The following is a 23,865-nucleotide window of genomic DNA, read 5'->3' on the forward strand; positions in this document are numbered from 1 at the left end:
ATACTGATGGATCTTCCATGGTTGGTCCTGTAGTAAGAGGACCTACTGTCAGACTGATGGAGCTTCCATGGTTGGTGCCGTAGTAAGAGGACCTACTGTCAGATTGATGGAGCTTCCATGGCTGGTCCTGTAGTAAGAGAACCTACTGTCAGACTGATGGAGCTTCCATGGTTGGTCCTGTAGTAAGAGAACCTACTGTCAGACTGATGGAGCTTCCATGGTTGGTCCTGTAGTAAGAGGACCTTCTGTCAGACTGATGGAGCTTCCATGGTTGGTCCTGTAGTAAGAGGACCTACTGTCATACTGATGGAGCTTCCATGGTTGGTCCTGTAGTAAGAGGACCTACTGTCAGACTGATGGAGCTTCCATGGTTGGTCCTGTAGTAAGAGAACCTACTGTCAGACTGATGGAGCTTCCATGGTTGGTCCTGTAGTAAGAGGACCTACTGTCAGACTGATGGAGCTTCCATGGTTGGTCCTGTAGTAAGAGAACCTACTGTCAGACTGATGGAGCTTCCATGGTTGGTCCTGTAGTAAGAGGACCTACTGTCAGACTGATGGAGCTTCCATGGTTGGTCCTGTAGTAAGAGGACCTACTGTCAGAACTGGTCTTCCTACTAGTCCTGACATGGTTTCGAGGCCTGTTCAGAAATCTTGTGTCCATAAATGCGCTGTGACAAAGGATACTTTAATATTGAATAAAATGTACTTCATAGCTTTCATTGGTAAGGTTATCAACATCTTGGATTGTGTAAAGCAGAAATAACAGGTTTAAAGTTATCTTGTAAACTTCAGCAGAGTTGTTGGTGGTAACAGATGTTACTGTCGGCATGGTTTTTGATAAGCTGGATAACCTAAGGGTGGATTGTCTCAGCATGATATAAACCCCAATGTTTGCAAACACAGAAAGGGATCTATTGATAAAGTTTATTAGGGGTGTGGGAGGGTTTTTGGGGGAAGGGGAGGGTGTGGTAGAGGTTAATAGGGATTTCTTGGTTTATTTTGTTAGTACTGAATTAGACAGACATGAACCTTAGACGTTTGTTTGAGGACCACCATGATACCATAGGAGGTCTGCATCAACGGACTTCAGTGCAGGTAGTGCCTCATCAGAGAGAGAACATTTCAGTTGCACTACAGTTTTGAAGCTGAATGTAATGATTATCAGTTCTTTACATGTGTACTAATATTCAGACACATTCAGTTGTTTCTATATTTATCTATAGTTCAGGGTTTTCACACGGGGCTTAAAGTAAATAAATATTAGTGCCTGAAAAAGTCCTTGAATTTGACTTGCCACTGTACGACCCCTGATCATTCTTACTATGATGTGAATGGGAAATACAATCGTTTTTTGTGAGTGAAATAATACAGTGAAGACAAGGTTTTTCATACATTTTTTACATAGTACTGCCTACAACATACTGCAACCTTGTACTAAATGGTTTTTGAGTTATTTATGCATTTATGTGATTTTAGGAAATCTACTATAGATTAAGTGCACTTATGTTGTGAAATTTAAATTTTTTACTTTGTGTCTAATGCGAATGAAAGTTTTGTCAAGAATTAGCTACCTGATCTACTGAAATGAGATAATTGAACAAGAAAAAATGGAATATTTTTACAAAATAAAGTACCAGCACTGTCAAGTAAATAACTTTTGTGTCCGTTTGTCTTTATTACTACAGGCCGACTAGAATTAAGTCTGAGGCCGGTAACATCAACAGTGAGGACAAACCCAGCCTGCCTCTCTCCTTCCACACGGAGTCCAAACCTACAGTCACTGGATTCTGATTGTGACAGTGGAGCCCAGTTTGCACTGCAGGATCCAGAGATGACATCAGTGAAGCTGGAAGACTGCAGTCAAACACTGGAGCTGAATGTCAACATTAAAGATGAAGAAGAGGAGGAGAAGATTAGGACAACTGTTAATCATGGTAACAGCAGGTTCTAACTATAAGTTATCTTCATAAATTAGACCTCCATAAGTTATGACCCAATCTATTGCTAGGTTGAATTCTGTAATTCTGACATCACACATCCCTGAACAACTCAAGACTTCACAGCGAAGCAACATTTTTTTTAACTTGTAACGCCTGCCTATGCCCACACATTGTGTCAAGAACGTTGAAAATGTTTAATACCCTCAATCACCAAGTTAGGCAAACCTCATTTCAAAATAGGCCATGACATCATCACTGTCAATATTGAATTATAATTCTTAACATTTTACCAGTGAAATGACCAAGCTGCGTCTGCAGGCCAATCGTTTGATCTCAATCAATTTCATGTGAATATGCATTTAAGTCTTCTTAAATTACTGTTTGGTGAGCAAATTAGAGCAGATGGTATTAAATTATATAGACTTCCTGTATTTTGTTTTAATCAAAGCACATTCTGCCTAATGGCGTGCGCTGTTGAGTTTGGGACGATTCAGCAAACCATCCTAAAATCTCGTAAGAAATTAGGTGTTGTTTTTGTTGTAACAGTAATGTTATGCTATAATATTTGGTTATGTGGACTACTAATTAATCATTAGGTGATCGTCCAAGACATTGATCTAACTTTACTAAACAAACACCATTGTGGCGGCTCATCGCTCCTGCAGCACTACACTCCTGCAGTCTGCTGCACCGAACTAGCGATTGATGCTCACCTAGCCTACTCTTTTGCCTCGCGCAACATTTGGTGACGCAGAAACGAGAGAACATGTTTGGCTGTTTTTATGAAAATCTGGGAATATTTGGCCAAGGAAACATTTCTGGTTGGTCTCAAGGAATGTCACACAGGGAGACTTTTTAAAACGGGTTTGAGTGAAGTAGCAGCTAATGCTCATGGAGAGCCTAACAATTATTATTAACCTTTATATAATAAGGACATCAGTCAATTGAAATGAATTAGGCCCTAACCTGTAGATTTCACATGACTGGGCAGGGATGCAGCCATGGGTGGGCCTTGGAAGGCATAGGCCCACCCACTTGGCAGCCAGACCCACCTCAGGTCCTGGGCTGACATTGTTACACGTAGTCTACGATTGTGAGGCCGGTTGGACGTACAGCCAAATACTGTAATATGATGTTGGTGGCAGCTTATGGTAGAGGAATTAACATTCAATTCTCTGGCAACAGCTTTGGTCGACATTCCTGCAGTCAGCATGCCAATTGCACGCTCCCTCAAAACTTGAGACATCTGTGTGACAAAACTGTACATTTTAAAGTGTCCTTTTATTGCCCCCCATCACAAGGTGCAACTGTGTAATGATTATGCCGTTTAATCAGCTTCTTGATATGTCACACCTGTCAGGTGGATGGATTATCTTGGTAAAGGGGAAATGCTCACTAACAGTGATGTAAACATATTTGTGCACACAATTTGAGAGAAATAAGCTTTTTGTGTTTGAATAGTTTTTTTTCAGCTCATGAAACATGGGACCAACACTTTACATGTTGCATTTATATATTTTTTTCAGTGTAGTTAGGCATTACTGTTCTCTCCATGTTCGGCTGGAATTTAGCCTGAAAAGGATTTGAGAAATATGATATAGGCCTACGTCTCGTTTTGCGCTGCACAGAATATCAGATCTCAACAACGATTGGAGAAGTGTTGAACATAACCAGTAGACTACCACATCCTGATGATTTATATCTGATACATAGATATTTTATATTTTATATATCAAGTTGTAGAAACATCTCAAGGATGATCAATGGAAACAGGATGCACCTGAGCTCAATTCAAAAGTTTGGGGTCACTTAACACCAGTCTCAACGTCAACAGTGAAGAGGCGACTCCGGGATGCTGGCCTTCTAGGCAGAGTTGCAAAGGCCAGTTTTATTGCTTCTTTAATCAGCACCACAGTTTAAACCTGTGCTAACATAATTGCAAAAGGGTTTTCTAATGACAAACTTGGATTAGGTAACACAACATGCCATTGGATCACAGGAGTGATGGTTGCTGATAATGGGCCTCTGTACACCTATGTAGATATTCCATAAAAAAATCTGCCGTTTCCAGCTACAATAGTCATTTACAAAAATAACAATGTCTACACTGTATTTCTGATCAATTTGATGTTATTTTAATGGACAAAAAAATGTGCTTTACTTTCAAAACAAGGACATTTCTAAGTGACCCCAAACTTTTGAACAGTAGTGTATATTTAATATGTTTTATATATCAAGTTGTAGAAACATCTCAAGGATGGTCAATGGAAACAGGATGCATCTGAACTCAATTTTGAGTCTCAATTTTGAGACTCAAAAAATGTTTGAGTTTTTTTATTTTTTATAAATTTGCAAACATTTCTAAACCTGTTTTAGATTTGTCATTATGGGGTATTGTGTGTAGATTGTTGAGGATATTTTTATTTTATTTTAGAATAAGGCTGACAAAATAATAACAAAATGTGGAAAAAGTCAAGGGGTCTGAATACTTTCCGAGGGCACTGTCAGACCCCTTCCCATTTTTCCCATTTTGGTACGTTACAGCCTTATTCTAAAATTGATGACATGTTTTTCTTCGTCAATCTACACACACTACCCCATAATGACAAAGCGAAAACAAGTTTTTAGACATTCTTGCAAATGTAAAAAAAATATATAATTGCTTATTTACGTTTTTTTTAAGTTTTCAGACCCTTTGCTATGAGATGATCCTTGAGATGTTTCTACAACTTGATTGGAGTCCACCTGTGGTAAATTCAATTGATTGTACATGATTTGGACAGGCACACACCTGTTTATATAAGGTCCCACAGTTGACAGTGCATGTCAGAGCAAAAACCAAGCCATGAGGTCGAAGGATTTGTTCGTAGAGCTCCGAGACAGGATTGTGTCGGCCATTGATCTGGGGACCGGTACCAAAACATTTCTGCAGCATTAAAGGTCCCCAAGAACACAGAGGCCTCCATCATTCTTCAATGGAAGAAGTTTGGAACCACCAAGACTCATCCTAGAGCTGGCCACCCGGCCAAACTGAGCAATCGGGGGAGAAGCGCCTTGTTTGGGGAGGTGGCTAAGAACCCGATGGTCACTCTGACAGAGCTCCAGAGTTCCTCTATGGAGATGAGAGAATCTTCCAGAAGGACAACCATCTCTGCAGCACTCCACTAATCAGGCCTTTATGGTAGAGTTCCTAGACGGAAGCCACCCCTCAGTAAAAGGCACATGACAGTCCGCTTGGAGTTTGCCAAAAGGCACCTAAAGGACTCTGACCATGAGAAACAAGATTCTCTGGTCTGATGAAACCAAGATTGAACTCTTTGGCCTGAATGCCAAGCGTCATGTCTGGAGCAAACCTGGCACCATCCCTACGGTGAAGCATGGTGGTGGCAGCAGCATGCTGTGGGGATGTTTTTCAGCGGCAGGGACTGGGTGACTAGTTAGGATCAAGGGAAAGATGAACGTAGCAAAGTATAGAGAGATCCATGATGAACAACTGGGCAAGAGGAGTGTCTAGTTTGAGAAACAGACATCTCACAAGTCCTCAACTGGCAGCTTCATTACCCTCTCTTGGGTATGTGGGACGCTAACGTCCCACTCGACAACAGCTAGTGAAATTGCAGGATGCCAAATTCAAAACAACAGAAATCTCATTATTAAAATGTCTCAAACATACAAGTATGATGCACGATTTTAAAGATAAACATCTTGTTAATCCAACCACAGTCTCCGATTTCAAAAAGGTTTTACGGCGAAAGCACACCATGCGATTATGTTAGGACAGCGCCTAGTCACTAAAAAACATGCAGCCATTTTCCAGCCAAAGAGAAGAGTCACAAAAAGCAGAAATAGAGAGAAAATGAATCACTAACCTTTGATGATCTTCATCAGATGGCACTCATAGGACTTCATGTTACACAATACATGTAGGTTTTGTTCGATAAAGTTCATATTTATATCCAAAAATCTCAGTTTACATTGGCGCTTTATGTTCAGTAATGTTTTGCCTCTAAAAAACATCCGGTGATTTTGCAGAGAGCCACATCAATTTACAGAAATACACATCATAAACATTGATAAAAGATACAAGTTATGCATAGCATTATAGATACACTTCTCCTTAATGCAACCGCTGTGTCAGATTTCAAAAAAGATTTACGGTGAAAGCACACCATGCGATAATCTGAGTACAGCGCTCAGCCACCAAAACAAGCCATACAGATACCCGCCATGTTGTGGAGTCAACAAAAGTCAGAAATAGTGTTATAAATATTCACTTACCTTTGATGATCTTCATCGGAATGCACTCCCAGGGATCCCAGTTCCACAATAAATGTTTGTTTTGTTCGAATAAAGTTCATCTTTATGTCCAAATACCTCCATTTTGTTCGCGCGTTAGGTTCACTATTCCAAATGCAAAAGGCGCGCGCACTAAGTCCAGATGAAAAGTCAAAAAAGTTTTATTATAGTTTGTAGAAACATGTCAAACGATGTATAGAATCAATCTTTAGGATGTTTTTATAATAAATCTTCAATAAAACTCCTTTGTCTTCAGAAAGGAAAGGGAACGTGGCTTGCGCTCACGGCTGCGCGCGAGACTGAGCTCATGGCATTTTCCCAGACACCTGGTTGAAACAGCTCTCATTCTCTCCCCTTTCACAGTAGAAGCCTGAAACAACGTTCTAAAGACTGTTGACATCTTAGGAAGTGCAATATGACCCCACAGACACTGTATATTGGATAGGCAATCACTTGAAAAACTACAAACCTCAGATTTCCCACTTCCTGGTTGGATTTTTCTCAGGTTTTCGCCTGCCATATGTGTTCTGTTATACTCACAGACATCATTCAAACAGTTTTAGAAACTTCAGAGTGATTTCTATCCAAATCTACTAATAATATGTATATCCTAGCTTCTGGGTCTGAGTAGCAGGCAGTTTACTCTGGGCACGCTTTACATCCGGACGTGAAAATACTGCCCCCTACCCCAAAGAAGTTAAATAGTACACGCAAAACAACAGTCTCAACGTCAACTATGAAGAGGCGACTCCGGGATGCTGGCCTTCTAGACACTATTCTGGTTAGAGCCAGTTTGCGCTGTTCTGTGAAGGGAGTAGTACACAGCGTTGTACGAGATCTTCAGCCATTTCCAGCTCCAATAGTAATTTACAACATTAACAATGTCTACACTGTATTTCTGATCAATTTGACATTATTTGAATGGACAAAAAATTTGCTTTTCTTTCAAGAACAAGGACATTTGTAAGTGACCCCAAACTTGAGAATTGATTCATTTATTTCACCACTAATGGTAGTGTATTTATTTATTTATTTCACCACTAATTGTAGTGTATTTATTTATTTATTTCACCACTAATGGTAGTGTATTTATTTATTTCACCACTAATGGTAGTGTATTTATTTCACCACTAATGGTAGTGTATTTATTTATTTATTTCACCACTAATGGTAGTGTATTTATTTCACCACTAATGGTAGGGTATTTATTTATTTATTTCACCACTTATGGTAGTGTATTTATTTATTTCACCACTAATGGTAGTGTATTTATTTATTTATTTCACCACTTATGGTAGTGTATTTATTTATTTCACCACTAATGGTAGTGTATTTATTTATTTATTTCACCACTAATGGTAGTGTATTTATTTATTTATTTCACCACTAATGGTAGTGTATTTATTTATTTATTTATTTCACCACTAATGGTAGTGTATTTATTTATTTATTTCACCACTTATGGTAGTGTATTTATTTATTTCACCACTAATGATAGTGATACAACGTATCAAGTTGTAATACAACGGAATTCCAATTTGAGCAGCAGCAGCTGAAAAATGAGCTCCTACAAATATTGAAATTTACATGGTTTTTAGAGTGAAGTACATCGGAAAAAAATCAAAAGAAAACTGCAAGACTGAATAGGAGAAAAAACAAGCAACAAACAAAGAAGATAGGCTTTTGAAAAAAGTTACTATTTTTCATAAAATTGTAGTTATCTTAGCTAGCTGAATTGTTTACCAGTTGCTAAGCAGTTGCTAGGGACTCTTTTGGAAGAAGCTAGCTAGCTAACGAAGAATAACAAAGAATATCTAGTTAACAGAAGAAAAGAAAGAGAAAATCAGGACAGAAGAAAAAGGATATCAAAGTGAAACAGTTCTCTAAAGACACGAGACAATAATACAAGAAACAACACTTCTGTAGCTTGTCAACTATGTGTCTGTCTATCCCTGTTCTCTCCCCTCTGCACAGGCCATACAAACGCTTCACACCGCGTGGCCGCTGCCACTCTAACCTGGTGGTCCCAGCGCGCACGACCCACGTGGAGTTCCAGGTCTCCGGCAGCCTCTGGAACTGCCGGTCTGCGGCCAACAAGGCTGAGTTCATCTCAGCCTATGCTACCCTCCAGTCCCTAGACTTCCTGGCGCTGACGGAAACATGGATTACCACAGATAACACTGCTACTCCTACTGCTCTCTCCTCGTCTGCCCACGTATTCTCGCATACCCCTAGAGCATCGAGCCAGCGGGGTGGTGGCACTGGAATCCTCATCTCTCCCAAGTGGACATTCTCTCTTTCTCCCCTGACCCATCTGTCTATCTCCTCATTTGAATTCCACGCTGTCACAGTTACCAGCCCTTTCAAGCTTAACATCCTTATCATTTATCGCCCTCCAGGTTCCCTTGGAGAGTTCATCAATGAGCTTGACGCCTTGATAAGTTCCTTCCCTGAGGATGGCTCACCTCTCACAGTTCTGGGTGACTTTAACCTCCCCACGTCTACCTTTGACTCGTTCCTCTCTGCCTCCTTCTTTCCACTCCTCTCCTCTTTTGACCTCACCCTCTCACCTTCCCCCCCTACTCACAAGGCAGGCAATACGCTTGACCTCATCTTTACTAGATGCTGTTCTTCCACTAATCTCATTGCAACTCCCCTCCAAATCTCCGACCACTACCTTGTATCCTTTTCCCTCTCGCTCTCATCCAACACTTCTCACTCTGCCCCTACTCGGATGGTATTGCGCCGTCCCAACCTTCGCTCTCTCTCTCCCGCTACTCTCTCCTCTTCCATCCTATCATCTCTTCCCTCTGCTCAAACCTTCTCCAACCTATCTCCTGATTCTGCCTCCTCAACCCTCCTCTCCTCCCTTTCTGCATCCTTTGATTTTCTCTGTCCCCTATCCTCCAGGCTGGCTCGGTCCTCCCCTCCTGCTCCATGGCTCGACGACTCACTGCGAGCTCACAGAACAGGGCTCCGGGCAGCCGAGCGGAAATGGAGGAAAACTCGCCTCCCTGCGGACCTGGCATCCTTTCACTCCCTCCTCTCTACATTCTCCTCTTCTGTCTCTGCTGCTAAAGCCACTTTCTACCACTCTAAATTCCAAGCATCTGCCTCTAACCCTAGGAAGCTCTTTGCTACCTTCTCCTCCCTCCTAAATCCTCCTCCCCCTCCCCCCCCCTCCTCCCTCTCTGCGGATGACTTCGTCAACCATTTTGAAAAGAAGGTTGACGATATCCGATCCTCGTTTGCTAAGTCAAACGACACCGCTGGTCCTGCTCACACTGCCCTACCCTGTGCTTTGACCTCTTTCTCCCCTCTCTCTCCAGATGAAATCTTGCGTCTTGTGACGGCCGGCCGCCCAACACTTGACCCTATCCCCTCCTCTCTTTTCCAGACCATTTCCGGAGACCTTCTCCCCTACCTCACCTCGCTCATCAACTCATCCTTGACCGCTGGCTACGTCCCTTCCGTCTTCAAGAGAGCGAGAGTTGCACCCCTTCTGAAAAAACCTACACTCGATCCCTCCCATGTCAACAACTACAGACCAGTATCCCTTCTTTCTTTTCTCTCCAAAACTCTTGAACGTGCCGTCCTTGGCCAGCTCTCCTGCTATCTCTCTCAGAATGACCTTCTTGATCCTAATCAGTCAGGTTTCAAGACTGGGCATTCAACTGAGACTGCTCTTCTCTGTGTCACGGAGGCTCTCCGCACTGCTAAAGCTAACTCTCTCTCCTCTGCTCTCATCCTTCTAGACCTATCTGCTGCCTTTGATACTGTGAACCATCAGATCCTCCTCTCCACCCTCTCCGAGTTGGGCATCTCCGGCGCGGCCCATGCTTGGATTGCGTCCTACCTGACAGGTCGCTCCTACCAGGTGGCGTGGCGAGAATCTGTCTCCGCACCACGCGCTCTCACCACTGGTGTCCCCCAGGGCTCTGTTCTAGGCACTCTCCTACTCTCGCTATACACCAAGTCACTTGGCTCTGTCATATCCTCACATGGTCTCTCCTATCATTGCTATGCAGACGACACACAATTAGTCTTCTCCTTTCCCCCTTCTGATAACCAGGCGGCGAATCGCATCTCTGCATGTCTGGCAGACATATCAGTGTGGATGACGGATCACCACCTCAAGCTGAACCTCGGCAAGACGGAGCTGCTCTTCCTCCCGGGGAAGGATTGCCCGTTCCATGATCTCGCCATCACGGTTGACAACTCCCTTGTGTCCTCCTCCCAGAGTGCTAAGAACCTTGGCGTGATCCTGGACAACACCCTGTCGTTCTCCACTAACATCAAGGCGGTGACCCGATCCTGTAGGTTCATGCTCTACAACATTCGCAGAGTACGACCCTGCCTCACACAGGAAGCGACGCAGGGCCTAATCCAGGCACTTGTCATCTCCCGTCTGGATTACTGCAACTCGCTGTTGGCTGGGCTCCCTGCCTGTGCCATTAAACCCCTACAACTCATCCAGAATGCCGCAGCCCGTCTGGTGTTCAACCTTCCCAAGTTCTCTCACGTCACCCCGCTCCTCCGCTCTCTCCACTGGCTTCCAGTTGAAGCTCGCATCCGCTACAAGACCATGGTGCTTGCCTACGGAGCTGTGAGGGGAACGGCACCTCCATACCTTCAGGCTCTGATCAGGCCCTACACCCAAACAAGGGCACTACGTTCATCCACCTCTGGCCTGCTGGCCCCCCTACCTCTGAGGAAGCATGGTTCCCGCTCAGCCCAGTCCAAACTGTTCGCTGCTCTGGCACCCCAATGGTGGAACAAGCTCCCTCACGACGCCAGGACAGCGGAGTCAATCGCCACCTTCCGGAGACACCTGAAACCCCACCTCTTTAAGGAATACCTGGGATAGGATAAAGTAATCCTTCTAACCCCCCCCCCCTTAAAGATTTAGATGCACTATTGTAAAGTGGTTGTTCCACTGGATATCATAAGGTGAATGCACCAATTTGTAAGTCGCTCTGGATAAGAGCGTCTGCTAAATGACTTAAATGTAATGTAATGTAATGTAGTGTATTTATTTATTAACTTCCTTAGCATACTGGTTATTGTCCGGAATTTCAGATGACTGACATGCCCAAAGTAAACTGCCTGTAAACTGCCCAGAAGCTAGGATATGCATATACTTGATAGCATTGGATAGAAAACACTCTGGTTTCTAACACTGTTAAAATAATGTCTGTGAGTGTAACAGAACTGATATGGCAGGCGAAAACCTGAGGAAAATCTTTCCGGAATTTTTATTTTTTGAGGTCACAGGTTTTTTCAATGCTTGCCTATGGGATATACAAATAGATAGGACCCAGATTGCAGTTCCTATGGCTTCCACTAGATGTCAAGTCTTTAGAAAGGGTTTCAGGCTTGTTTTTTGTAGTTTGTAGTATTTGTAGTTTTTCCAATGTGTCCCCCATTTAGAAAAGTAGTCATGTTGCGCGCATCAACGAGAGTGCGCTCTTCGTTATTTATCTTCGCTATTGAACACACTATTCTCCGTCTTAAATATTATTGTTTATTTAGATTTTAGAATACCTGAGGGTTAATTAGAAACATCGTTTGACTTGTTTGGATGAACTTTACTGGTAACTTTTTGGATTCGTTTGTGTGCATGTTGAACGAGTGAATTACGGAATCAAGCGCGCCAACTAAACTGATATAATGAAGGACATTATCGAACAAAACGACTATTCATTGTGTAGCTGGGACCCTTGGGATTGCAATCAGCGGAAGATCTTCAAAGGTAAGTGATTTATTTAATTGCTGTCTGTGATTTTGTGACGCTTGTGCTGGTTGAAAAAGTTAATTGACGTGGGGCGCTGTCCTCAGATTAACGCATGGTATGCTTTCTCCGTAAAGCCTTTTTGAAATCTGACAACGCAGTTGGATTAACAAGGTTTTAAATGATGTAAGACACTTGTATTTTCATGAATGTTTAATATTAAGATTTTTGTATTTTGAATTTCGCGCTCTGTAATTTCACCGGATGTTGTCCTTGGTGTCCCGCTAGCGTTTGGACATGCGCCCAAACAGGTTAACTAGGCAAGTCAGTTAAGAACAAATTCTTATTTTCAATGACGGCCTAGGAGCAGTGGGTTAACTGCCTTATTCAGGAGAATAATGACAGATGTTTACCTTGTCAGCTCAGGGATTCGATCTTGCAACCTTTCGGTTGCTCTAACCACGAGGCTACCTGTCGCCGGGTATGGCCAGAAGAGGACTGGTCACCGCTCTGAGCCTGGTTCCTCTAGGTTTCTTCCTAGGTTCCTTCTTTCTAGGGATTTTTTTTGTGTCCACTGTGCTTCTACATCTGCATTGCTTGCTCTTTGGGGATTTTAGGCTGGGTTTCTGTTAAGCACTTTGTGACAACTACTGATGTAAAAAGGGCTTCATAAAATACATTTGATTGACATGTATATCACACCAACTGACTGGTTCTTCTGATGTTGTTCACACAGGAGACCATGTTGAGACATTCTCTACATCCAGAGAGCAACAGCAGGAAGATCAGAGAGCTAAGAGGTCTCATCACTGCCCACATTGTGAAGAGATTTTCCCATTTCTGTCAAAGCTAAAAATACACCTAATAATACACACAGGAGAGAAGCCTTACTCCTGCTCTGATTGTGGAAAATGCTTCAAAACATCAACGGTGCTAAAAGTTCATCAGAAGACTCACACAGGAGAGAAGCCTTTCTTCTGCCCTGACTGTGGAACTAGTTTCTCTCAACTTTCCCGCTTAAAATCACATGAACGTATACATACAGGGGAGAAGCCATACTCCTGCTCTGACTGTGGAACTAGTTTCTCTCAACTTTCCAACTTAAAAAGACATGAACGTATACATACAGGGGAGAAGCTATGCTCCTGCTCTGACTGTGGAAAATGTTTTAAAACATCAACTGATCTAAAAGTTTATCAGAGAACACACACAGGAGAGAAGCCATACTCCTGCTCTGACTGTGGAAAATGTTTTAAAACATCAAATGAGCTAAAAGTTCACCAGAGAACACACACAGGAGAGAAGCCTTTCTTCTGCGCTGACTGTGGAACTAGTTTCTCTAAACTTGACCACTTAAAATCACATGAACGAATACATACAGGGGAGAAGCCATACCCCTGCTCTGATTGTGGAAAATGTTTTAAAACATCAAATGAGCTAAAAGTTCATCAGAGAACACACACAGGAGAGAAGCCTTACATCTGCTCTGACTGTGGAACTAGTTTCTCTCAACTTTCCAACTTAAAATCACATGAACGTATACATACAGGGGAGAAGCCATACTCCTGCTCTGACTGTGGAAAATGTTTTAAAACATCAAATGAGCTAAAAGTTCATCAGAGAACACACACAGGAGAGAAGCCTTATTACTGCTCTGACTGTGGAAAATGTTTTAAAACATCAAATGAGCTAATAGTTCATCAGAGAACACACACAGGAGAGAAGCCTTACGTCTGCTCTGACTGTGGAACTAGTTTCTCTCAACTTTCCAACTTAAAATCACATGAACGTACACATACAGGAGAGAAGCCTTACTCCTGCTCTGACTGTGGAAAATGTTTTAAAACATCAAATGAGCTAAAAGGTCATCAGAGAACACACACAGGAGAGAAGCCTTATTCCTGCTCTCACTGTGGAAGATGTTTTAAAGCATTAAATGAGCTAAAAGGTCATCAGAGAACACACACAGGAGAGAAGCCTTACATCTGCTCTGACTGTGTAAAATGCTTCAAAACATCATCTGAGCTAAAAGTTCATCAGAGAACACACACAGGAGAGAAGCCTTATTCCTGCTCTGACTGTGGAAGATGTTTAAAAACATCAAATGAGCTAAAAGTTCATCAGAGAACACACACAGGAGAGACACCTTACGTCTGCTCTGACTGTAGAAAATGCTTCACAACATCAACTCATCTAAAAGTTCATCAGAGAACACACACAGGAGAGAAGCCTTATTCCTGCTCTGACTGTGGAAAATGTTTTAAAACATCAAATGAGCTAAAAGTTCATCAGAGAACACACACAGGAGAGAAGCCTTTCTTCTGTTCTGACTGTGTAAAATGTTTTAAAACATCAACTCATCTAAAAGTTCATAAGAGAACACATACAGGAGAAAAGTCTTACTCCTGTTCTGACTGTGGGGTGAGTTTCTCCCGACTGGATGCCTTAAAAACACATCAACGTATACATACAGGAGAGAAGCCTTATGTCTGCTCTGAATGTGGAAAATGTTTTAAAACTTCAAATGAGCTAAAAGTTCATCAGAGAACACATGCACGAGAGAAGCATTACGTCTGCTCTGACTGTGGGGTGAGTTTCTCTCACCATAGCAACGTAACACACCAATGTATACACACAGGGGAGAAGCCTTACTCCTGCTCTGTGGAGGGGTGGGCGTGTAAGTCAAACGTCTAGCCAAAGACTGCGTGTTTGAATCTCATCAAGGAGGACTTTAGCATTTTAGCTAATTAGCAACTTTGCAACTACTTACTACTTTTTAGCTATTACTTAGAATGTTGGAATGTGTAACATATCATACATATTACAAGTTCGTAACATATTGTATGAATAGCAATGTGTAAAATAACATACGAATTGTAATTCATAACATACCATACATCCTACAGTCATATTATACTGAACAACAATCTAAACGCAACAATTTCAAAGACTTACAGTTCGTATAAGGAAATCAGTCAATTGAAATAGGGGGGGCTCAGCCATGGGTGGGACTTGAGAGGGCATAGGCCCACTTGGGAGCCAGGCCCAGCCAATCAGCATGAGTTTTTCCCCGCAAAAGGTCTTTATTACAGACAGAAATACTACTCAGCCCCCCCCCCCCCCCCCTCTCAGACAATCCTGTAGGTGAAGAGGTCCTGGGATGCCGTGGTTACATGTGATCTGCAGTTGTGAGGCCAGTTGGATGTACTGCCAAATTCTCTAAAAGGACATTGGAGGTGGCTTATGGTAGAGATATAAATATTGAGTTCTCTGGCAACAGCTCTGGTGGACATTCCTGCAGTCATCATGACAATTGCACATTCCCTCAACTTGAGACATCTGTGACATTGTGTTGTGTGGCCTTTTATTGTCCCCCAGCACAAGGTGCACCTGTGTAATGATAATGCTGTTTTATCAGCATCTTGATATGCCACACCTGTCAGGTGGATGGATTATCTTGACAAAGGCTGAAATGCTCACTAACAGGGATATAAACAAATTTGTGCACAACATTTGAGAGAAATAAGCTTTTTGTGCATATGGAACATTGCTGCAATTTTTTATTTCAGCTCATGAAACCAACACTTTACATGTTTAGTTTATATTTTAGTTCAGTTTTTATTGGTAGGCCAATGTAATGTAATCTAACATACTAAATGGAGTGGCACGGATGTGTTTGTAATATATAATACGTTTTGCTCTGAGACCAGGTTGTTCCTCTGCAGTATTCTGTGGGAATGAGCTAGTAGACACTTTTTTATTGAACCTTTATTTAACTAGGCAAGTCAGTTAAGAACAAATTCTAATTTACAATGACAGCCTTGGAACAGTGGATTAACTGCCTTGGTCAGAGGCAGAAGGACAGATGTTTACCTTGTCAGCAACCTTTTGGTTACTGGTCCAACGCTCTAACCACTAGGCTACCTTCCATCCCTAACATGTATCAGATAAGAGCATCTGCTAAATGACTTAAATGTAAATGTAAATCAGATAGAGATGGTGTGATGATCACTTTTCACCACTAGTTTGGGGGGATTGTTTTACAACTTTATTTAATGATACACAGCTTATGAAAAGAATACATGTGTTTATTAATTGTCTTTAAAAAACTAGATTAGTTATTTTAGTTACTGATCATGAATGTATTTGGATAACTGCATTGAAGCAAACTTTATTGATCTGCCAATGAAAAATAAAGTTACATGAATATGTACTGGTCAATCTCTTCTTCTCTTTAGTATTCAGTTCTTCATATTAGATCTGACAGTATGAATGGTTCTTATGGTTGTATTCAGTTCTTCATATTAGATCTGACAGTATGAATGGTTCTTATGGTTGTATTCAGTTCTTCATATTAGATCTGACAGTATGAATGGTTCTTATGGTTGTATTCAGTTCTTCATATTAGATCTGACAGTATGAATGGTTCTTATGGTTGTATTCAGTTCTTCATATTAGATCTGACAGTATGAATGGTTCTTATGGTTGTATTCAGTTCTTCATATTAGGTCTGACAGTATGAATGGTTCTTATGGTTGTATTCAGTTCTTCATATTAGATCTGACAGTATGAATGGTTCTTATGGGCTGAGTGCAGGGAGTGTTTTTGTATGACTACAGTTAGGAGTTCTCTCTGACCCTGTGATGTCACCAGCACATTAAGTACATTCATCTTAACATAGCCAGGTGAGACAACCACATATCACAGTAAATACATTTATCCTCAATTAGTCAGTGTTAGTAGGACAAGTGTCACATTATTATTGTTATTGTTTGTATTATTATTTGTATTATTATTTGTATTATTATTATTATTATTATTGTTTCTATTTGTATTATTATTATTTGTATTTTGGGGGGGATACTCTTTAAAGATATAGGGTTTCAGACCTTTTCGGGCAGATGGAAGCTGGTGACACCATTGGGGTACCAGGACAGAGAAGTGCTTTGACTGGGCTGAGAGGGAGCTTGACCTCCTGTAGCAGTGGGACGGCCATGAGACCAGAGGTGGCAGAACTGAGTGCTCGGGTTGGGATATAGGGTTTGAGCATAGCCTGAAGGTAGAGATGGGGCAGTTCCTCTTGCTGCACCGTAAGTAAACACCGTTGTCTTGTAGTGGATGTGAGCTTCGACTGGAAGCCAGTGGAATGTACGGAGGAGCAGGGTGATATGGGGGAACTTGGGAAGGTTAAACACCCAGACGGACTGCAGTGTTCTAGATAAGTTCAGTGGTGACCCATCATTCAGGGCAGGTGGACCACCTGTTTTGAGCCCCACAGTTTTAGCAATGAAAAAGTGAGAGAAAAAAATGATCTGTTTGCAAACAATGTAAAAAAAACATATACAATTGAGTTATTAATTAATAAAGCTGCATACATACGTGGTCTCTTTTTTGGTTTTCTTGAGTAAGGCAGCTCCAAAATGCAGGCGTTTCAGCCTAGTTCAGTACTTTTTGTGGAGGTGGGGCAAGCCAGCAGAAAATACGGAGCGTTGCGCCGTGATTGGCTCAGTGTTCTGTCATTCATGGGGACAATACTTCACTGCCAAGTCTAAGGGTAGAACTTGAAAATTCAAGCCCCTTGGGTGCTGCCAAATAATTACATTCGAAGTGCCCATCCAAGAAGGCTCAAGGTCATTGTCCACAGATAAAATAACATCAAATCATGTGATATCTACAGTCACTTTGATTGGACTGATCATGTCAACATCATACTTTCAAAATCTGAGCTAGCCGCCATCATCATGAATCAAGTTGACAATCTACTGGCAAATCCTTTTTATTCTTTATCATATGAAGAGAAATTATAGATAAAATGTATCGGTGCTCATTGGCCATTGGACATAAACATTACACAACAAGTTGGAAATTTCAAATTCAACAATGTGTGGTTTGGAAGGAGTCAGTGGCTAACTGCAAGCATTGCAAAGCAATCATTAGCCTGCTATTCAGTGGAGTGGCTGTGTGGTCCCAAGTCTAAGATGAAGTGGCTCTTTTACTAGTTTAAAATTGTAAACATTCAACATGGGCCATGCTGTCAATAGAGCTTGATTTGTGCCGCGCTCAAAACAATTTAACTCGGTACTGCAAAATCTGACTTGAGTGAGTTCAAGACAACTGGGAACTCGGGGGGGAAAAACAAGTAACGACTGAGAAAATACAGTTTGAACTTTCATCCAACTCAGAATTGTAAATTGGGAACTCAGGCCTCTTTCTACAGCTACGACCTGAAGATCACTGATGTCATCATTTTTTTCCCTGAGTTCCCAGTTGTCTTGAAAGCACCATTAATCCTGAGAATGCCAGACTTTGATGACAAAGTTTGATGACAAAATATGCCCACGAAGGACTGCCGCGCCCCCTTCCTGTTCAAGTGAGCACAGCACAACAAGGTGAGTCCAAATATATATTATGCTGCTGCATAAATTATGTAATATGCTAGGGAGATATGTATACTGTAGTTAAGAAATTAATACTAAGTGTATGTTGTGTAGGAAGATGTTAGTAGCCCATGTGCCTCACCCTAATAATTTGGTCTATTTTGAGAAATGTAATCATTGAATATTGTAAGAGCTTTCATTGTCTGCTTATATGCCCCTTTAGTTATCCTACGGTTCTGACTTGGCGTACAGGGAGAACGCTAAGAACGGCCCATGTTCTGAATTTTGTCGCTGTGCATTTCAAAAGTGCTGAACAAATAGTTATATTGACTACGTCCATCCTAGCTCGCTCATTATTGTCTTAATCGAAATTACGTATTGCCTCTTATCTGCCTGTCGTCTCCTTATGCCATTGTTTGTACATCTCAATTGTCAGTAGAAACCACATTTGTTTAAGTTAGTCAGCCATGTTTTGGTAAAAGACAGTAAATGTGGCTGAATGAACTGTTTCGTTGCCAGACAAGGCTCCGCTGATAGCCAGGTGTAGCAGTGGTAAGTTGTTTGGACTATGCTTTTCGGTCAGCTTTATGTAACAGTTTGTGGGAACCCTTTCTCACCGTTATAGTGCAATGAATGTATTGTTTAGTAATGTATTGTGTAGTGGCTTTGCTGGCATGCATCCCACTTTTTTTATGTATTCTTTATTTAACTAGTCAAGTCAGTTAAGAACAAATTCTTATTTACAATGACGACCTACCCCGGCAAAACCCGGACGATGCTGGGCCAATTGTGAGCTTCCCTATGGCACTCCCAATCACGGTCGGATGTGATTTAGCCTGGATTCAAACCAGGGACTGTAGTGATGCCTCTTGCACTGAGAGGCAGTGCCTTCGACCGCTGCGCCACTCAGGAGCCCTTAAAAGGTTTGCGCCCAACGTGGGGCAGGAGTTTGACGGCACAAGCGGGGAGCCCAGCCAACAGAGATTTGAGAAATGTTTTGGTACTCTTCTCCAGATCTGTGCCTCACCACAAACCTGTCTCGAAGCTCGACTGACAATTTCTTCGACCTCATTGCTTGATTTTTGCTCTGACATGCACTGTCAACTGTGGGACCTTATATAGATAGGTGTGTGCTTTTCCAATCATTTGAATTCACCACATGTGGACTCCAGTCAAGTTGTAGAAACATCTCAAGGATGATCAATGGAAACAGGATGTACTTGAGCTCAATTTCAAGTCTCAGAGCAAAGGGTCTGAATACTTACCAAATAAGGTATTCATTTCTATAAATTTGCTAAGATTTCTAAAAACCTGTTTTCGGTTTAACATTATGGGGTATTGTGTTTATATTGACGAGGGTAAAAAGGCATTTTGAAATAAGGCTGCAACGTAACAAAATGTGGAAAAAGTCAAGGGGTCTTATATAATGCCCTGTATATGCTTCAAACTACAGATGTAAGGTTCTGAAGTGATAAACACAATGGCATAATGGAAAATGCATGTCCAATGGTTATCTCTGTATTAGTATTACCAACATTAAAACACCTAGGTAGAGCAGTGGTTATCTCTGTATTAGTATTATCTCTGTATTACCCACATTAAAACACCTAGGTAGAGCGGTGGTTATCTCTGTATTATTATTGTCTCTGTATTAGTAATATCAACATTAAAACACCTAGGTAGAGCAGTGGTTATCTCTGTATTAGTATTATCTCTGTTTTACCCACATTAAAACACCTAGGTAGATCAGTGGTTATCTCTGTATTAGTATTATCTCTGTATTACCCACATTAAAACACCTAGGTAGATCAGTGGTTATCTCTGTATTAGTATTATCTCTGTATTACCCACATTAAAGCACCTCGTTGGATCAGTGGTTATCTCTGTATTAGTATTATCTCTGTATTACCCACATTAAAACACCTAGGTAGATCAGTGGTTATCTCTGTATTAGTATTACCCGCATTAAAACACCTAGGTAGATCAGTGGTTATCTCTGTATTAGTATTATCTCTGTATTATCCACATTAAAACACCTAGGTAGAACAGAGAGGACAGAGCATGTGGCTTTGCAACACATAGGTGTTTCATCTCCACACTGGGATGATTTTAACAGTGCAACACCACACAGGCCTCATGCCTCTCAGATAAATGAATAAAAAACACTAAACTAATGAAGGAGCACACAGTCACCAACAATATATCTCTGGTGTCAATACTCTCAACTGGCTCAGCTCGCTGTTACAGTACAGCACCACCAAATTCCATTTATTAAGTAACCATCTGTCTTATGTAACCATAAAAACGTAACATAATACTATTTTGAGAGTCCCAGATTTATATTTACTATGTTACATCTAGTCTATGAGACGAGGCTGCTCTTTGACCTACATTATGAGCATGCAGGTCAAGAGGTGTGTTTTCCCTTCAGCATCTGCATGTGGCATAAGCTCACCCACCTCACAGCATGAATCTAAAATGGTTAACTTTGGCTGTGAATGATGGGGAAAAAATCTGACTCTAAGGCAATTACTTGAATAATTCAATAGATGTTTTGTTTACAAACTTGATGATAAAAAAAAAATCACGTTTTTTTTTATGTGACTTCGCTATGGGGCCGTCAATGGGAATTGGGTCGTGCTTCAGCTGAACTGCAGTACCGAAAATGCCCTCAGTACAGTGGAAAACATGCTTATAGACTGGAAGCCTGGCCCCTTGATCCGAGAAGGGTGTAATTGCAGACCGCAATTAGGGGCGTTCTCTGATATCGGGTGTTTCATGATAGCAAGTTTACACTAATTGATGCTCCCCCTTAGTCCGTGGCCGTTTGTTTAGCGTTGGGGATAGCAAAAATTACTTATGTAAAAATTATTTCATACTCCACATTTAGGGGGGCCACAAGGGGGTCCAAAATTCTTGTCACAGAGCCCCCCCCAGAACCGCTAGTGTTGTAGCTAAGCCTAACCCTTAACCAAACCTTAATCTCAGTCTCCTAAACTGCCACGTTTATTATCATAACCTGCCACGTTAGTTATCCAAACCTACATGGTAAACAAACCCCTAACCCTCACCCTTTTCCTAACCTTAACCTCAGTCACCTAACAGGCCACGCTAATTCACCTAACCTGCCACTTTAATTATCCTAACCTGCCACTTTCATGATCCTAACCTGCCACTTTCATGATCCTAACCTGCCACTTTCATGATCCTAACCTGCCACTTTAATTATCCTAACCTGCCACTTTAATTATCCTAACCTGCCACTTTAATTATCCTAACCTGCCACTTTCATGATCCTAACCTGCCACTTTAATTATCCTAACCTGCCACTTTCATGATACTAACCTGCCACTTTAATGATCCTAACCTGCCACTTTAATTATCCTAACCTGCCACTTTAATTATCCTAACCTGCCACTTTAATTATCCTAACCTGCCACTTTAATGATCCTAACCTGCCACTTTAATGATCCTAACCTGCCACTTTAATTATCCTAACCTGCCACTTTAATGATCCTTACCTGCCACTTTAATTATCCTAACCTGCCACTTTAATGATCCTAACCTGCCACGTAAATTATCCTAACCTGCCACTTTAATGATCCTAACCTGCCACGTTAATGATCCTAACCTGCCACTTTAATTATCCTAACATGCCACTTTAATTATCCTAACCTGCCACTTTAATTATCCTAACCTGCCACTTTCATGATCCTAACCTGCCATTTTAATGATCCTAACCTGCCACTTTAATTATCCTAACCTGCCACTTTAATTATCCTAACCTGCCACTTTAATTATCCTAACCTGCCATTTTAATGATCCTAACCTGCCACGTTAATTGTCCTAACCTGCCACTTTAATTATCCTAACCTGCCACTTGAATAATCCTAACCTGTTATGTATGCTATGTGCCTAGTTAAATAAATACTTTTTTTAACAAATAGTCTCCATCAGTTTCATAAAACCGGAACTGACCAATGGCATGTGTCAGTTTTTAAAATATCAGGGAACATCCACATCAAGAAACTGTACAGCAGTTCTCCTACTGGGAGGCGCTGGAAATAGTTGAAAGAGCGATTGGTGCTGAGGAAGCTATGGCAGTGGATGTCCCGCAGCCTGTTGAGATTCATAATGTCATTTACCAGTTGAAGGATACCGATTGTAAAGATTAATTGTATGTGCGGCTGAAAGGTTTTTGGGAGTTCAGGAATTAACATTGGAAGCATTGCAGGCAGTGGTGGAAAAAGTACCCAATTGTCATATTTGAGTAAAAGTAAAGATACTTGAGTCCTTTCCTATCAAGGTAAAAGTGAAAGCCACCCAGTAAAATACTACTTGAGTAAAAGTCTAAAAGTATTTAGTTTAACATATACATAAGTATCAAACGTAAATGTAATTGCTAAAATATACTTAAGTATCAAAAGAAAAAGTACAAATCATTTCAACTTCATTATATTAAGCAAACCAGACAGCACGATTTTATTGTAGTTTAAATGTACGGATAGTCAGGGGCTCACACCAACACTCAGGGTGCGTTCCTAAATTCGCTCTGGCTATATTCTCCGATTTCAGAGCACTCTGGTCTGAGGCTGCCAGAGGGAAGAATAATTGATGAAAAACGAACGTTCAACATCATTGAATACGGCCGGTGTCAGTAAACGTCGGCAAAAAACATGTAATTAAATTGTTGCCTGTAGCACAGATAAAGTCACCAATGCTCTGGATAACATGAACACAGCCTAACCAGCTCTGCTAAGGCGAGTAAAATGGTCAGAGTTCTCTCATTTGTACTGGAAGTAGCTAGCAAGCTAGCCAATGTTAACCAGTTAGCTTGGATGCTTGAGGTCAGAACGCTTGAATCAACTCTACTCCCCCGCCAAAGAAGATGAAGATGTTCCTCCCTACGAGGCCCATGAGACTGTGTAGGGATGTGATTTGAATAGGACTGTGACTGAAGATGTTCCTCCCTACGAGGCCCATGAGACTGTGTAGGGATGTGATTTGAATAGGACTGTGACTGAAGATGTTCCTCCCTACGAGGCCCATGAGACTGTGTAGGGATGTGATTTGAATAGGACTGTGACTGAAGATGTTCCTCCCTACGAGGCCCATGAGACTGTGTAGGGATGTGATTTGAATAGGACTGTGACTGAAGATGTTCCTCCCTACGAGGCCCATGAGACTTTGTAGGGATGTGATTTGAATAGGACTGGGACTGAAGATGTTCCTCCCTACGAGGCCCATGAGACTGTGTAGGGATGTGATTTGAATAGGACTGTGACTGAAGATGTTCCTCCCTACGAGGCCCATGAGACTTTGTAGGGATGTGATTTGAATAGGACTGGGACTGAAGATGTTCCTCCCTACGAGGCCCATGAGAGTGTGTAGGGATGTGATTTGAATAGGACTGTGACTGAAGATGTTCCTCCCTACGAGGCCCATGAGACTGTGTAGGGATGTGATTTGAATAGGACTGTGACTGAAGTAGTGGGATGTTATTTATCTATTTTTGTATT

General features: G+C 41.5%; 1 protein-coding gene across 5 annotated transcripts in view; it reads left to right on the top strand.

Moving 5' to 3' along the window:
- LOC115179494 (gastrula zinc finger protein XlCGF17.1) overlaps positions 1-14,844 on the top strand; it is a 47,470-nt gene extending 32,626 nt beyond the window's left edge. For all 5 annotated transcript variants that reach the window (XM_029741051.1, XM_029741052.1, XM_029741050.1 and 2 more), the window contains 2 exons: positions 1,688-1,936; positions 12,706-14,844. In XM_029741051.1, coding sequence (XP_029596911.1) covers positions 1,688-1,936; positions 12,706-14,663 — 2,207 coding nt within the window. In that variant the 3' untranslated portion in view covers positions 14,664-14,844. The remainder of the gene's footprint in view (positions 1-1,687; positions 1,937-12,705) is intronic.
- The last annotated feature ends 9,021 nt before the right edge of the window (positions 14,845-23,865 follow it).

This window comes from Salmo trutta, chromosome 39 (assembly GCF_901001165.1).
Source record: "Salmo trutta chromosome 39, fSalTru1.1, whole genome shotgun sequence".
NCBI lineage: Eukaryota > Metazoa > Chordata > Actinopteri > Salmoniformes > Salmonidae > Salmo > Salmo trutta.